Here is a 17,557-nt window from a genome sequence, read left to right as displayed (position 1 = left end):
ACGACTGGACTATTGTTGAATGGTGTATGGGTCAGCGAGGCTCTCTTACTTGTGTATCATTGATGCTGTCCATCATGAGGGGTTTTGGCTGGCCATGGGTGCTTATCAGACCAGTCCCATACCTAGCATCTGTGCTGAGGCACGGAAACCCCCACTTACCATCCGGCGCCAGCTCTTTGTGATGCGTCAGGCATTTTAAGTTCCTTGCAGCTCCAACTTCACCTGCACACCACACTGTTGCTCGTACACCTCTGGAACACCTTTTTTCCAACTGTCCACGAGCCACGGTTCCATTTTGGATCTGCGTGCAGCGTGTGCTGGAGTCACTCAGTGTGGAGCCAGTATGACCCCAAATCCAGGGTTTTAACTGCCTGCCACCCTAGTTACTGGAGAGGCCCAGAGCAATTGTAGATTTGGTGCATTACGGGAGAGATAGCACTCCTGTTTCTGTTTTTAATGCGATATTCTCTGATATTTTATCTGAGTGCCATGAACATGTAGCAGTGTTTTATGGATGGGTCTAAGTGGGGGTCTCTGTCGGTTGCTCTGTTGTTTTCCCAGATTGTGTCCTCAAGGTCAGACTGCCTCCAGAATTTATCGTCTTCGATGCAGAATTGTATGCGATCTTGCGAGCACTGGAGCAGATGAGATGTTGTCCCACTGTTAGGTTTCTCGTCTGCTCAGAATCTCTGAGCATCCTTTACTCTCTCCCCCCCCCCCCCCCCCCCCTCTGCAGGTCTGGGGGTTAGAATAGGCCCGAGGTATTCCTGCCTGTCATAAGAGGAGACTAAACGGAGTCTCACATGTTTCGGCATTTGTGATGGTCCCCTGTAGGGTTTGAACTCCATTTTCAAAATTTTCCCGAAGAGCGAGCCAATTGGGGAAGGGCGCCTTACGTGGTGCATCGCGACCATCATGCGCTGAGACCTATCACATCCTCCGTCGACATGGATCTACACTTCTGCTCATTCTCCAACTGTTGGGCCCGGTCACCTACTCGGTGTGTGTTTTTCCATCAACTGTGCAATATCGTTTTCTACGCTGAGGATGACAATGGATTTAGAGGACAAGTTTGGGGAGGTTGGGGGCGTGTCCAAAATGCGATCTGGGTCAGTCTTGATCAAAACGGCATCCTCTGCCCAGTCATGGGCGTTACTCACTTATGACAAGATGGGGGATGTTTCTGTAACCATCACACCCCATAAGAGCTTAAATATGGTCCAGGGTATCATATTTCACACGAACCTTCTTTTGCAGTCCAACAATAAGCTGCACACCAATTTAGAACGGTGAGGTGTACATTTCGTTTGGTGTGTCCACCGGGGTGCGAGGGGTAATCAGGTTGCCACCAGTGCCTTCACCTTGGCCTTCAAGGGTGATACACTACCGAGAAGGTCAAGGTGGTGGTCTACCGTTGTGATGTAAAACCCTATATCCCTCCCCCAATTCGGTGCTTTAAATGTTGGAAGTTTGGTCATATGTCTTCCCACTCTACTTCCAGTGTCACATGTCGAGATAGTGGACATCCATCACATCCCAATAATCCATGTGCCCTGCCTCCCATCTGTGTCAGCTGTGGAGAGCACCATTCGCCTTGCTTTCCAGACTGCAGGATTCTCCACAAAGAATGGAAAATCATGGAGTACAAGAACCTGGACTGACTGACCTACAGTGAGGTTAAGAGGAAATTTGAATGTCTGCATCCTGTACGCATGACATCGTCTTATGCCACTGCTACAACAGTTCTAGTCCCATCAGCTCCGCCAACCCCAGCAGTCACCTCTCAGAGTGGAAGACTACATCTGCCCTCATGATGATGGGGGTCACTTCCCTCCCTGTTTCCCTGTTGCTCCTGCACCACCTACCTCCTCGTCATCTTCAAACTGATCTGGTGCCACGGTGTCTTTCCATCGCAATAATGGGAGAGCACCATCATTCCGGTGCTCAAACCCAGTAAAAACCCACTTGATGTGGATAGCTATCGGCCCATCAGCCTCACCAATGTTCTTTGTAAGCTGCTGGAACATACGGTGTGTCGGCGGTTGGTTTTGGTCTTGGAGTCACGTGGCCTACTGGCTCCATATCAGGGCGGCTTCCACCAGGGTCGATCTACTACTGATAATCTTGTGTCCCTGGAGTCTGCCATCCAAACAGTCTTTTCCAGACGCGAAAACCTGCTTGCCATCTTTTTTTATTTGTGAAATCCTTGCCACATGATATGTGTGGGGTCTCCGAGGCCCACTTTCGATTTTTATACAGAATTTCCTGTCGCTACATACTTTCTGTGTATATGTTGGTGCCTCCCATAGTCCCCCCAGTATCCAGGAGAATGGGGTCCCGCAGGACTCTGTATTGAGTGTCTCTCTCTTTTTAGTGGCCATTAATGGTCGACAGCAGCTGTAGGGCCATCCATCTCACCTTCTCTGTATGCAGACGACGTCTGTATTTCATACTGCTCCACCAGTACTAGTGTTTCTGTGTGGTGACTACAGGGAGCCATCCACAAGGTGCTGTCATGGGCTCTAGCCCACGGTTTCCAGTTTTTGGCCACAAAGTTGTGTGTTACGCACTTCTGTTAGTGTTGTACCGTTCGTCCAGAACCTGAACTTTACCTTCATGACGATCCACTCACTGTAGTGGAGACATATCGATTCTTAGGACTGATTTTCGACGCCTGATTGACTTGCCTCCTCACCTTCGTCAGCTTAAGCGGAAGTGCTGGCAGCACCTCAGTACCCTCCGCTGCCTAAGCAATGTCAACTGGGGTCCAGATCGCTCTACGCTGCTGCAGCTCTACAGAGCCCTTGTTCAACCCCGCCTTGACTATGGAAGTCTGGTTTATGGTTTGGCGGCACCCTCAGCATTGTGTTTACTCGAGCCATTGCACCACTGTGGCACTTGCATAGCGGCAGGAGCTTTTAGGACTAGTCCGTGACCAGCGTCTGTGTGGAAGCTGGAGTGCCTCCATTGCAGGTTAGGCGTGCACAACTGTTGGCCTGTTACATAGCACATGTTCGTTGTTCTCCTGTGCATCCAAATCACCGTCTCCTTTTCTCACCCACGGCGGTTCATCTCTCGCGTCGGTGGTCCAGGTCAGGGCTTCCAGTTGCAGTTCGTGTCCGATCCCTTCTTTCTCAAATGGTGTCCTTGCCTTTACCATCTATACTTGAGATACACCACATACACCTCCATGGTGTACACCTGAGCTGCAGCTTCACCTGATCCTTTCACATGGCCCTAAGGACTCAGTTAACCCCACTCTCTCCGTTGTCTCTTCCTCTCAATTCTTGACAAGTACCGAGGCCACGAAGTAGTTTACACTGATGGCTCGATAGCTGATGCTCATGTCGGCTTCGCATATGTCAATGGAGGATGTATGGAATGGCATTCCTTGCCCGATGGCTGCAGTGTTTTCACTGCTGAACTGGTGGCTATATCTCGTGCTCTTGAGCACATCCGTTCATGCCCTGGGGAGGCGTTTCTTCTGTGTACTGACTCATTGAGCAGCCTACAAGCTCTTGAACAGTGCTACCCTGATCATCCTTTGATAGTGACCATCCAGGAGTCCATATATGCCGTGGAACAGTGCGGTCTTTCAGTGGTGTTTGTCTGGACCGCAGGTCGTGTCGGAAACCCAGGCAAAGAACTTCCCAACAGGCTGGCCAAACTGGCTACGTGGAAACCGCTTATGGAGATCAGCTTTTCTGCAACTGACCTGGATTCAGTACTACTCCGCTAGTTTTTGCAGCTTTGTGAGACGAAATGGCATAACCTCAGCACGCACAACAAACTAGGTGCCATTAAGGAGACTATGAATGTGTGGCAGTCCTCCGTGCGGGCCTCTCGCAGGGACTCTGTGGTTCACTGCCGACTCCGAATTGGCCACACTTGGGTGAGATACGACTACCTCCTGTGCTGTGATGACCCACCTCAGTGTTGGTGCAGCGCTCAGTTGACAGTGGCTCATATCTTGGTGAGCTGTCCTCCTTTGGCTGCCCTGCGCCGGACTCTTCAGTTACTGGCCCCGTTGCCATTTATTTTAGCTGACAATGCCTCATCAGCTAATTTAGTTTTACATTTTATACGCAACGGTAGGTTTTATGATTCTATATAAGTTTTAGTGCATGTCCTTTGTCCCTTTGTGTTCCCCACTCTAATGCTTTTAGGGTGGATGTTTTAAAGTGTCGCAGAGTGGCTGGCTTTTTATTCTCGTGGTCAGCCAGCCATGGTCACCTGCTCTCTTGTTTTTACCCCTTCTACCTGTTTCTTGCTTCTCTCTTTAGTTTTCTTTTCCTGTTTTTGTCCATAGTTGTGTTTGTTGTCCTTCTGTCATTCTTCTGGTTTTTCCTTTCTCTTGTTATTGTGCTGTAAGTCTCCTTTCTTTTCTTCTTTCCGTTGTGTAATTATTTAACTGGGAACAAGGGACCGATGACCTCGCAGTTTGGCCCCCCCCCCCCCCCCCCCCCTTCTTTTAAACCAACCAACTAACTTTACTCTCTCCAATGTTTGTACCCAGCGGTTACAGTAACCCAGAATATCCAAGATGTACTCCTACAACTACAATGACTGGGTAAGGAGGTTTTATTCTGTTGGGTACCTGGGCACATTGGAATTGTGGGGAATGAAAGGGCAGATCGAGCAGCCAAGGGGGCGTGTCGTGATCCTCTGGTATTTCAGTGTGCTATCCCCCTGCATGCTCTCACCTTGCTGTTGAGGTATAAAGTCAAGTGGCAATTGGAAGACAAGTGGCTGGCAGTGATCAATAACAAACTCCGTGTCATCAAGCCCACAACTCGGCTGTACAGTACTTCCTTCCAGCCCCGTCTGTGGGACGAGGTCCTTCTTATTCGTCTTCACATAGGCCATGGCCCTATGATATATGTATTCTTATTCCGGCGAGAGGACTCTTCAATGTGTGGTGCTTGTGGCATGCAGATCCTGGTGCGCCATGTTTTATTGGACTGCATTTTATTTGCCGACCAGTGGACTGCAGCAGATTTGCTGGCGGATCTGCCGTCTATGTTATGTAATGATCAAATGAGTGTGGTTAGGGTTTTAAAGTTTTGTGAATCATCCATCATTTTTAATGAGATTTTGGGGAGATGTTCTTAATGTGTCAAAGGGTGGCTGGCTCTAATTGGTTTTACTGCGTGTGATACAGAGTGACTGTGTGGTCATTTCGACTGCATGCGTGTACAACACTTTTAGTTCATCTCCACATTTGTTTGTTTTTATAAGTGTAAGCGCGCTGATGACTTTTCCATAGGGCACCCATCAGATACACACACACACACACACACACACACTCTCTCTCTCTCTCTCTCTCTCTCTCTCTCTCTCTCTCTCTCTCTGCCTTCTTCCCAGAATTCACTTCTTTTGTGATGTGCTCGGTGCATCACAGATCAAGTTTATTTGGGATGAAAACTCAGTGTTGTACTTTCTGTGCCTTCACTGATTAATTGTGCATTTTGGGTAAAATTATCTGATTTTGACACTACAGAACTCAGTCCTCAATATGATGTTATGTTTTGTGGTGATATAACTAAATATTGATTTTCAAACAGTGGGAAATCCAGACATCGAAATAAGTGTCCAAGGAATAGAAAAGTAACTGGAATCACTCAACAGAGGAAAGTCCACTGGACCTGACGGGATACCAATTCGATTCTACACAGAGTACGCGAAAGAACTTGCCCCCCTTCTAACAGCCGTGTACTACAAGTCTCTAGAGGAACGGAAGGTTCCAAATGATTGGAAAAGAGCACAGGTAGTCCCAGTCTTCAAGAAGGGTCGTCGAGCAGATGCGCAAAACTATAGACCCATATCTCTGACGTCGAACTGTTGTAGAATTTTAGAACATGTTTTTTGCTCGAGTATCATGTCGTTTTTGGAAACCCAGAATCTACTATGTAGGAATCAACATGGATTCCGGAAACAGCGATCGTGTGAGACCCAGCTCGCTTTATTTGTTCATGAGACCCAGAAAATATTAGATACAGGCTCCCAGATAGATGCTGTTTTTCTTGACTTCCGGAAGGCGTTCGATACAGTTCCGCACTGTCGCCTGATAAACAAAGTAAGAGCCTACGGAATATCAGACCAGCTGTGTGGCTGGATAGTTTTTAGCAAACAGAACACAGCATGTTGTTATCAATGGAGAGACGTCTACAGACGTTAAAGTAACCTGTGGCGTGCCACAGGGGAGTGTTATGGGACCAATGCTTTTCACAATATCTATAAATGACCTAGTAGATAGTGTCGGAAGTTCCATGCGGCTTTTCGCGGATGATGCTGTAGTATACAGAGAAGTTGCAGCATTAGAAAATTGTAGCGAAATGCAGGAAGATCTGTAGCGGATAGGCACTTGGTGCAGGGAGTGGCAACTGACCCTTAACATAGACAAATGTAATGTATTGCGAATACATAGAAAGAAGGATCCTTTATTGTATGATTATATGATAGCGGAACAAACACTGGTAGCAGTTACTTCTGTAAAATATCTGGGAGTATGTGTGCGGAACGATTTGAAGTGGAATGATCATATAAAATTAATTGTTGGTAAGGCGGGTACCAGGTTGAGATTCATTGGGAGAGTCCTTAGAAAATGTAGTCCATCAACAAAGGAGGTGGCTTACAAAACACTCGTTCGACCTATACTTGAGTATTGCTCATCAGTGTGGGATCCGTACCAGATCGGTTTGATGGAGGAGATAGAGAAGATCCAAAGAAGAGCGGCGCGTTTCGTCACAGGGTTATTTGGTAACCATGATAGCGTTACGGAGATGTTTAGCAAACTCAAGTGGCAGACTCTGCAAGAGAGGCGCTCTGCATCGCGGTGTAGCTTGCCTGCCAGGTTTCGAGAGGGTGCGTTTCTGGATGAGGTGTCGAATATATTGCTTCCCCCTACTTATACCTCCCGAGGAGATCACGAATGTAAAATTAGAGAGATTAGAGTGCACACGGAGGCTTTCAGACAGTCGTTCTTCCTGCGAACCATACGCGACTGGAACAGGAGAGGGAGGTAATGACAGTGGCACGTAAAGTGCCCTCCGCCACACACCGTTGGGTGGCTTGTGGAGTATAAATGTAGATGTAGATGTAGATGAATGGAATACAACTACAAAATTGGATGATCGCTACTAACCATGTAGAAGATGTGTTGAATTGCAGACAGGCACATTGAAAGAAGACTGTTGTATATTATCAGCTATCAGACGAAGTCCCTGAGTGGATGTAGGCAAAACAGATGTTCATAACTTGTACAAAAACATGGCCACTGTCATTTCTGGGCACCGAGGGCTGATTGCAGTCTTGATGCCCGGAGTTGACAGTGACCATGTGTGTGTTTTTGTTTTTTACATCTGATGAAGGGCGAAGAATTATCAGCATAATTTCAAGTATTCTCCTTCCAGTGTATCTGTCTGTCACTCAAGGCCTCCTCTATGTGGCAAGCAGCAATCTATCCTATTTATTTGTTAAATAATGATTTTGTATCACTAAAGTTCTGTGTATGAGGTTGACGAAAAGTTTCTCAGGAAATAGTGCATAACGTACTGCAACAGTGACTTGGAAATACTCTCTTGGATGTCTTTACTTTGTGTTCTTACAGTTCCAGGCATTTTTGATTTACAGTTAACCCAAACAAATTTTTGACGCATTTTGGTGTTGATGAATGATGCACATTGAAATTAGATGCTACTCATTTGCCTTTAGGTACCATATTTTTCTCATAAAGATGAATTTTTTTCACTATATTTTTCAGATGCTTTTGTGCGGTTGTTCTGATAATGAGAGATATCCATGGAGCTACAAAATTGTCTGACTGTTGCTGGAGTGGAAAATGTGACAACTGCACAGGACCCTGTTGTCATATGCTTGCAACCAGAAGGTGAAGTGGAATGGGCATTGCCTGTAATTACAGGTAGTCAACAGTTGGATCATGAAGTCGTTGCTCTGGTACAAGAGGTGAGGAGAACTCACAGCAATTTAACACTGTTTTACTTATTTGTATTGAATTTAGCATAACAGTTAATGTCTACAAATAAGGGAGGAAAAAGTTTTGTTTTTCTTTGCAACGGGGTGAGGCGTGCAGTGGTTAAGACACTGGACTTGCATTTGGGAGGATGATAGTTCAGATCGCTATACAGCCAACAAGATTTGTTTCCCTAAATTGCTTAAGGTAAAAGTTGATAATCTTCCTTTGAGGAGGAAATGACCAATTATTGTCCCCATCTTGTCTCTATCAGGGTATTCCACCACTAATTATATTATTATGGTGTGATGTTTAACTGTAATTCTCCTTCTATAATTCCTTTATTGCTGTAATTTAAACCTGGAAGATTCGCTATAGGTAGGGAAGGTTTGAAGAAAATTAAGCTAAGTCACTGGGTTAGAAAGGATACAGTGGTGGGACCTGAAACCTGAAGGAGACTAAAGCTGTATAGAACACATTTGAGAAGCCAGAGATAAGGGAGGGAAATTGTGGCAGAGGAGAAGAAAAAGGTAAGATGTAGCAAATGAATGGTAACAACAAAACTACAAAATACAAAAGAGAAGAGAGGGGAAACTCAGGACCATCGGATTCCACAGAAATTTATCTGGATGGGTGAGGGGATACAAGACTCCAAAATTCATTTTTTTTTATGTAAATGATTTGGTCAGTTTTGAGACATGTCACGACACAATAAGTAAATTTTGTAGGTGACACAAAAAACTTCTTACCTTCCAAACAATAGAAGGTTGTCTGTCATGACATATGAGAATTCTAAATGAATAAAAACTTTTTACTCCAGGTACCAAGGGGGTAGGGGGTGGGGGGAGGGAGCATTGTGTTGTGGATGCCTATACATGGGATGCAGGAAGGTAACTTCACTCACCTCACTGATGAATCTTCTGAAATTCTAACTCAGGAACGTGCCTTTAGCCCTCACTGTATAATATTATCTTTCTTTGGGATTAAAAAAGCATTTTGTCCATCAGGTCTGCTGTTTTGTTAATTTGCACCTCGAAATTAAGTTTGCTTTTCTTAAAATTCTACCAACAATTAACTGGGTAGCTTTTTGCCATTCTCTACTACAGGCACGGGCAACCTTTGGTGACCTATGTTCCTGAGGGACATATGTAAATAAGTTCACAGGCTGCCTCGTCACTTGATTCATTAACAGCCCACCTAGCACATAAAATCAAAACTGTAGCATCCATGGTGTGAATGGTTATGGGGTAATGCACTGATATGAATGGCGTCCCTTTCCTGATACACCACGTCAACAAATTGTGCCTCAAAACACACGTTTTTGAGAGTACATTCATTTTTCGTGTGCCCTGTCTTCAGATGTTTACACATTTATTTATAAATTGTTAACATTGCTTCCTAACTAATGTAGTTTTACAATAGCTGCCTTAAAAATTTTCGTTGTGTAACTCTCCAATCAGATTGGAAACAAAATTCTCTTTGTTGTTCTGATCAAATCGCTGGCCATGTCATGAGCTGAAACCTGAGGCAATCTGACCATTGATGGAAATACCAGAAATGTGTCCCAGGCAGAGTACAATGCATGTGCCTTGCTTTCTCTCCCACAAATTTCTTCCAAGGGCTAGACTGAAACCAGTTGCAGACTGGAGCCGGCCCCAAGGGCTGCTGGCTGTCCTCCTGTGCTCTGCTATGTGCTGGTCAGACCATATACTCTAACAATAAATAGAACTTTCTAACCAGAGCAAGAAAGTACTAGATCATGAGTAACCACTGCCACACTCAATGAGAGGGTTTAGATGTAGATTTAAAGATGGAGTAGCAAGGAATGGTACATACTTACAGCTATGAGCTGATTGAAGGTAACATTGCGCCACACAACTTGATGAAATACTTGCAGATACTGATGCTGACAGTTTCCAATCTGCAGCAATCGATGTTGAGCTGCAGTGACATCTATTAGTTTATTAATTGACTAGCTGAGTCCACAGCATTGCCCGGGTATGTATTTACCATATTTACTCGAATCTAAGCTGCACCTGAAAAATGAGACTCAAAATCAAGGAAAAAAAATTTTCCTGAATCTAAGCCACACCTGAAATTTGAGACTCGAAATTCAAGGGGAGAGAAAAGTTTTAGACCGCACCTCCAAATCGAAACAAAGTTGGTCCATTGTAACATGAGACACAATTTAGGTTGAATGGATGAAGATACAGCTACAGTAGTTTGGTTCAAGTTGTAAGCTTAAAAAAATGGTTCAAATGGCTCTGAGCACTATGGGACTCAACTGCTGAGGTTATTAGTCCCCTAGAACTTAGAACTAGTTAAACCTAACTAACCTAAGGACATCACAAACATCCATGCCCGAGGCAGGATTCGAACCTGCGACCGTAGCGGTCTTGCGGTTCCAGACTGCAGCGCCGTTAACCGCACGGCCACTTCGGCCGGCTGTAAGCTTAAAAGTTAAGCTTTAACAAGTAGCCATTGCTATGTGTCAGGCGCTCCGTCCTTATTTGTATGGGTACCCTTCCTTTTTCACGTGCTTCGTCTGGTTTGAATCGATTGCTTATTTTGCTTTGATCTGACAAGTGCCGTTCTCTTTGTTATAGGTGTTTACGTCACTCTAAGCTGAAAATGCATTACTGCACTGTATCGCGCATTGTTTGTTGCATTCTGATAATGAGTGTTTACGATCTGTCGCCGCGGCTTTTTAAAAAAAATAAAAAAATAAAATAAAAATGGCAAGAGACTGCTATTTGTTGCTACACTTACACTGCAGCTTTCTTTGATAATGATCAACAAGAACCAAATAGTAGACTGTGTATGATAGATGATGTTCTGAACGAGAGTTAAGCGAAAATTTTTCTCCTTGTGAAAATCTTTGTAGGCGCCTCTTATTACATTACGTTCTGCTTACAAATTAGAGTCATCTTAGATTTAATAATCTAGTCAGTTGCCGTGCTTCATTTCTGACTGTATCACTATTCAGCATAAGAATAATATGAATATAAACATGACATGATATGTATATTCTTCCGCGTTTGCTGTTGTGTCACTCTAGTTTTGTAGTTTATTAGGCAGACAGGATTTAAATGAGATAGCAGCAAACACGAAAGAATATGTGGCATAATGTTTACAGTCTTCTACCTTTTCTTTTAATTTAGTTACTGACGCAGAGATTTTGGCGCCAGTATTTATTTTTGTGCCTGCAGAGCATGCCTGTGTAGCAATACATATATTCGATGGCAGAAGTTAGTTGTGGCGGCACCTACCAACATTTTTCAGAACTTCCGCGTACTTTGCACTCGATTCTAAGCCGCAGGCAGTTTTTTGGATTACAAAAACCGGGAAAAAAGTGCGGCTTAGATTTGAGTAAATACGGTACACCAATTCTAGTAGCCCATCTCCTCTTCCTCCCCCCTTTTCTCTCTCCACATTACCACTCCACCCCAATAGGCAGGTCATGGTTCTTACCAACACGGTATTTCTTTCCAGGTAGTAAGTAATATGTGTATGAACTTTGGTTGAGGTTGATCCAGGGGTTTAGGAGGATAGGTGGGACATACATACATACATTTCTATAATATGTATCAATTAATACTTTTCCCCTTCTGCTAATTCTGTTTTTTAGAGTTTGATACCTCCATCAGTGAGAGTGGAACTATTATATGATCTGTCTGTTAAGACTCCTTTTTCTTAGAAATCAGTAGAGGTATCAAGTTGAAATTTATGTCAAATACTAAGGTATGGTCCCTTGTCAGTGTAAAAAATTTAGGCTTTGAAGTCAATGCAGTCAAAAGAGAAGACCTTTTTTTACAGAATCTGCAGTTAACTATCAGCTCTCAGGCACAAGAGACTTGACATGACACAAATTTTCACCCTGAAAATTAGGCCTATACTATGTATGTCAAAAGAAGAGCTCTGACAGCTGGCAGTGCAGTTGCCAGTATTTGACATGCATGGGCAGCAAGCCAGCAGCAGTCGCCCAGCACAATGGCAATACGGGCGTTGCCACAGTTATGTTAACAAAAGCTCACGATCTGATTGGCTGTCATGGATGCGCGAAGCACGTGTGCCAAGGCTGCACCAATTGTCAGAGCTCTTCTCTTGCCGTACGCACTGTAGTGGTTGATAAAGAAAACAAAAACATCAAAAAGTAGGGACCATTTATTTTACTTTTCGCAGATATTCACTGTCTACTTCTTACTGTACCACAACTGTTAAGGCATTTATTATGTTGGTGCACCAACATTTGTATGTGTATGGCATGTGAATCTGCTGACATTAAGTCACTGCTAGTGATGGGACAAATGAAAGTTAGTTGGCATGAGGATGGGGCTTAGGGTGGAAGGATGAAGACCTCCCATTCAAACTGAAGTAACTGGTTCATTGTGATGTTGGCTGTAAGGGGCCTTGCATTGCAGTACAAAAGAATAACACTTCCACTCTTTGTTCCACCTCTCGTCCTGGATTGTTCTTTGCAGATTTCTCTGTGTTTGACTATACCACTTGGCACTTATAACCTCCCCTCACTATAAGATCATGATCCTCTGCGAGCCATGATATTCCAGAAGAACTACCCAACTTTTTTGACAGAGATTGTCTGCTTGAATTTGCTCTTCACATGTGAACAATTATGTGACCAAGGGATTGTTTGGAAGAGTCATATTTAAGAACTAATGAGAGTTGCTGACAAAATAAACCTGTATTGACCAAGAGTTTTGATCAACTAATCATTATCAGGTAACATCAAAGTATTTACATTGACGTGTAAGGTATTGTACAGAAAGGTAGAAATCTAATACTTGTATGAAGCTTGTAGTTGGCAGGAAAGAATACTACCATTTTCTCCTAGCATTGCAAAATGACTGCGGTCACAACAATGCAACTGTACCACATTATTGAATGATGTACCTCTCTTTCCACGCATGGACTTTCTGATCCAACTACCCATGCCGTCTCTGGGCACAATCGTAATTTATTTTCTGGATGGCCTTCATGCATTGTGTGCAAGTGGTTATGGCACTGTTATTTAGCTATTTATACACTTTACTCACCAAGTGGCGGCAGGAGAATATAGATGCCAAAAGAAGCAACCAGTGGCTCTGAAAGCTCGCAAATTTCCTTACCCTTAATATGCTTTTGTTGTCCTGCTGCCACTTGGAGAGTAAATTTTTTATCCATCCAGTTACAGAATATTTCCAAAAACTGATTATTTTCATTGATATGTTTATACACTGTACAATATTTAGCTTTTTTCGGTTGGATTCAATTTTTGTTTTATAGTGTTTCTGATTCTTAGATTACTGACATTTACATTAGTAAGAATTATTTTGGGCTGAGATTACTTACAAAACTGAATAAATATGGGGTCTGAGTTTTTGTGAAGTGTGTACAACATCTGCAGATGAGAGACATTACTGCTGAAGAAGAAATGTTCTTAGCTTTGGTTTAAAGTCATTTTTCATCAATAAACAATGATTGCTTGTGACTGGGGCTAAATTTCTGTGCTTGCTGTTGTGCTGGCTAGGCACACATGCATAATAATCTCATACCTTTTGGTTACATTATAGTGAAAAACAATAACACTGCTTTTAATTTTTCAGGATGTTAGTGGCGAATCTGTTATGGGTGTCGGGCAGATCCCAGCAGTCAACTGTGTTGAGGTGATACCAGATTTCCTGGGATCAGTCATACCCAGCTGCTCAGAGGAAGGGGAAAAGACATTATCAACTAATGCAGTGGCCTTTCAGGAAGATGATGGCCAAGTATTTTACATTACATACACTTTGCCCGGCACTTCAGAAGTTGACCTCACAAGTGGTGAGCCTCATGTGGAGGTTCAAGGAGAAACAGGTTCAGTAAAATTTTATCGTAGTTCCAGACGTATGTTGTAACTTCATCAATCTGTGTCATGTCAGGTCTTGGGTGCCTGGGGACTGATAGTTAATTGCAAATTCTGTAGATCATTTTCATGCGCCACTTTATTTTATGGAAAATTTTGTTTGTACCCCTATGTAAACTTTCTTATGAGAAGGAAAGTTGTTATTGACCATATAGCGGTGATGCAGAGTCGCAGATAGGCACAACAAAAAGGCTTCCAAATAAAGCTTTCGGCCCGTAAGGCCTAAGGCCTTATGAGCCAAAATCTTTATTTGGAAGACTTTTTTTTTTGTCCAATCTGCGATTCTGCATCTCTGCTATATGGTGAGTACCAACTTTCCTTTTCATAATATCATTACATTCCATCCTGGATTTTCCATTGTTTAATATTAAACTTTCTTATTTATATTTGGTTAGACATTGACCATGTACAGGTATATGATAGTTTACTTAGTCCTGTTGTACAACTCATCTCTACTTCAGATAGAGCTGACAGGAGAGATAATGAAATTTTAAATTCACAATAAATCCAGGATGGGATGATGTTAGACAATCATCATCATCATCATCATCATCATCATCAACCATATGACATTTAGTGCTGGATAGAGGCCATCTACAGAGTTTTCATTCCTGTGAGGGGGTAGGATACACTTATGATGTGGCTGGAACAGGGGAGTGCATAGTTGGTGTATAGGACAGGTCTTGCACCTCGATTGCCTTTTTGTGTATGGGATCCTTGATGAAAATCACACTTACAGTGTGTAGTGTAGTGTTCAGGAATGTTGGAACATTGGATAATAACATGATGATGTGGAATGTCATAGAACATCACAGAATGATGAACCTGTTCCTAGAATATTATGGAATGCTTTTACAATAATGAAAGCATTTCAGATAACTAGGAAGTATTATCATTGTTTTTCCTTACACAATGGATTGTCAAAAAAAGAAAAAAAAAAGAGTAACATTATGTATGGTGTGATGATTGTGACTGTTGTACAACAAACATAATACCAGATATAGGGGAAAAAAGAGGTGTAATGTTTAGTCAAACAGTCTTGTTCTGCCTATATTAAATAGTAAATAGGACAAAGTTGAAATTATCTTGGTTTAAATTGTATGAACAATGAAGGCAAAACTGCAGTAAAGTATACACCCAGTCTCTTCTTTTCTCTCTCCTCCTCCTCCTCCTCCTCCTCCTACCACCACCACCACCACCACCACCACCATCACCACTAGTCCTTTCATCTAGGGCACGTTTGAAGAGCAACAGGTAATACTGTTACGGTGACGCGTACACGTCACCATTTAGCTTTTAACAGATACACAGATTATCGTTGTTGACACAGTTGTTTAGATCCTCTGATATTATCACCTCTGTGGGCATATGAACGAGGTGTTCCATTTCTGCCTTATGTAACAGCTTAGAATTTAATTAGAAAATTGTTTTGTTACATTTGTTTTATGCTGCAGCTAATGGTGAGAAGACGAAAGCACCACATTCAGTCCTTCATGTTGCTGAAGATGGGAGCACAGTTTTCCTAAACGTTGGGCATATTATAAATGAAGCCGATACTGCACTAGACAGTGTGGGCCAAGTGGAAATAAGCTCCAACGCTGCAAATGTTTGTGTCGAGCAAATGCCAGAATTAATATCTAAGCCCAGTAAGAAAAGATTTCCATCTACAAAACTCCAACATAGTTTTGTTGGGAACAACCTTTGCATTGAAGATAAGTTGCAGGTAAAAAAACAAGTTATTTGTTACTCCAGTTTGTGATTGGTTGGAACTGTTTGTCAATAAAAAGCTGTTAGGAATGTTTATAGCCTAAAGAATGTGTTTGTGAAAGCTATGTATACTAAAGTATTGTATAAGGAGGTTGTGATTTCATTGTTTGTGTGTGTGTGTGTGTGTGTGTGTGTGTGTGTGTGTCTGATAGAGAGAGGGAGAGGGAGAGGGAGAGGGAGAGGGAGAGGGAGAGGGAGAGGGAGAGGGAGAGAGAGAGAGAGAGACGAATAGGCACATCCTCTAAACAAAATTATTAGATACTAGAAGGGAAACTTCTTCTACAAACTTTGTAATAAAGAAGTAAAGGCCAAAACATAATTTTAAAAGATGGGTAACAAAAATGTGAATTTTAAGTTTCATTCTAATATTGGCAAACCTATACAGCTACACCATAATTCAAAACATTACTACGCAGGGATAAAATTTAAAAAAAAAATGAAATTAAGTGTGTTGAAAAACTTGGGTGCTGAAAATGTCGTGGGCATGCTTTTACAATATTTAATTGATGACTTGCTTCAAGTAACTAATCATGTTGAGTTTTTCTAGTAAGACATTTATGTTAAGTTATTTTTAAAATTGAAAGAAATTATTTGTTATTTGCCAGCTTTCATAAAAAACTCTGGTGACTTTTCTTGCATGACTGTGACAATAGAATTACAGAAATATCTGTTGAGACATCTGTAGAGAAAAGCAAGACACCAAGATGAACAAATTTCTTGTTAAATTTATCAATTCAGTATGCTATCTCTGTCAGAGGTCCACTTGTCGCTGGTTTGTACGGACACAGTGCTTTAGCAGCTGTACTTGCTGTGGCTATATCTATGCCCGTGCTAGTAGAGTTGTCACTGTAAAGTGTATGCTTCGCCTTTCCACATCCGTTGTGTGTTCGTGTGAGCCGTGCGGGAAGTGTGATCGTTGGTAACCCCTTTCCCCCTTGCTTGTAAACTTGAATGTCTCTATTTTTCTCCCTAATATCAGTGTGCTAGAGGTAAGTCAGAGAATGTAATATGTTCCAAGACTCATGTTAGAACAGGGATACTTGGCATTTTGAGAGTAATTGCCTTTGTGGGTATTGCATCCTGATCTGCAGAATTTTTTTTCTTCTTAATGGTATTATATCATTTTCCATGTCCATTCTTGAAACATTTCTAAACTTTGTAAGACACTTAATCTTATGATCTAGCCCAAAGTAATTTACTTTTTCCTGGTAGTCTGCTTCACTGACATTGATAAATTCATTGAAGCACTATAATATTTATATGGGATTTAGAAACAGTTCTTCATGTATGTATTTACCCAGACACCATCAATTTTTTTCCTGTTTACATGTGATAGATCATGAATGCATAATTACATTACATCATGTTATGAGTCAGTTCTAATTTACAGATTGTTGATGCGATGTTGACTCCAGCCCCAAAGCGAATCTACAAGAAGAAGGACAAAGAGGAGGCAAGTGCCAATGTTAAAGAAGTTGACTTGTCCTATCTGTGCCAGTTTTGTGGTGCCTCTTTCCCAGAGAAGGAAGCATATTACAATCACCTTAATGAACACACTGAGGAACAAAAGCTGTCTTGTACAAAGTCTTCTGGGAGGGTAAGTGGCTTAATTACAGTACTTTTAACATGTGAGTGGAAGGAAGCTATGTTGTCAATTAAATGGAATCCCATTCTCATTTAAGATACACTCTCATACAGAATGTATATCAAAGCACTGAGTCATTGCGTGGAATTACGTTAGTTGTAAACTGATTCTACCTGTCAGATGGAATGGACCTGTTTTGTGACACTGAAATAGTAATAACAGAACCATTGAAAGCCTGTTCTGAGAAAAGATTTTAGATTATACATCACTTGTTGTTGAGGAAAACACTAAATTCCTGCACAGAAATATTCTTTTGGTTCTGTTCCCTCTT

General features: G+C 42.3%; 1 protein-coding gene across 4 annotated transcripts in view; it reads left to right on the top strand.

Annotated features, from left to right (window-relative positions):
- LOC124711331 (zinc finger protein 271-like) overlaps positions 1 to 17,557 on the top strand; it is a 152,440-nt gene that overhangs the window by 40,209 nt on the left and 94,674 nt on the right. For all 4 annotated transcript variants that reach the window (XM_047241358.1, XM_047241357.1, XM_047241355.1 and 1 more), the window contains exons 2-5: positions 7,763 to 7,965; positions 13,576 to 13,825; positions 15,329 to 15,597; positions 17,032 to 17,238. In XM_047241358.1, coding sequence (XP_047097314.1) covers positions 7,801 to 7,965; positions 13,576 to 13,825; positions 15,329 to 15,597; positions 17,032 to 17,238 — 891 coding nt within the window. In that variant the 5' untranslated portion in view covers positions 7,763 to 7,800. The remainder of the gene's footprint in view (positions 1 to 7,762; positions 7,966 to 13,575; positions 13,826 to 15,328; positions 15,598 to 17,031; positions 17,239 to 17,557) is intronic.

The sequence above is a fragment of the Schistocerca piceifrons genome, chromosome 8, assembly GCF_021461385.2.
Source record: "Schistocerca piceifrons isolate TAMUIC-IGC-003096 chromosome 8, iqSchPice1.1, whole genome shotgun sequence".
NCBI classification, from domain to species: Eukaryota; Metazoa; Arthropoda; class Insecta; order Orthoptera; family Acrididae; genus Schistocerca; species Schistocerca piceifrons.
The sequence above is the reverse complement of the archived record's forward strand: the minus strand, read 5'-3'. Positions and strand labels throughout refer to the sequence as shown.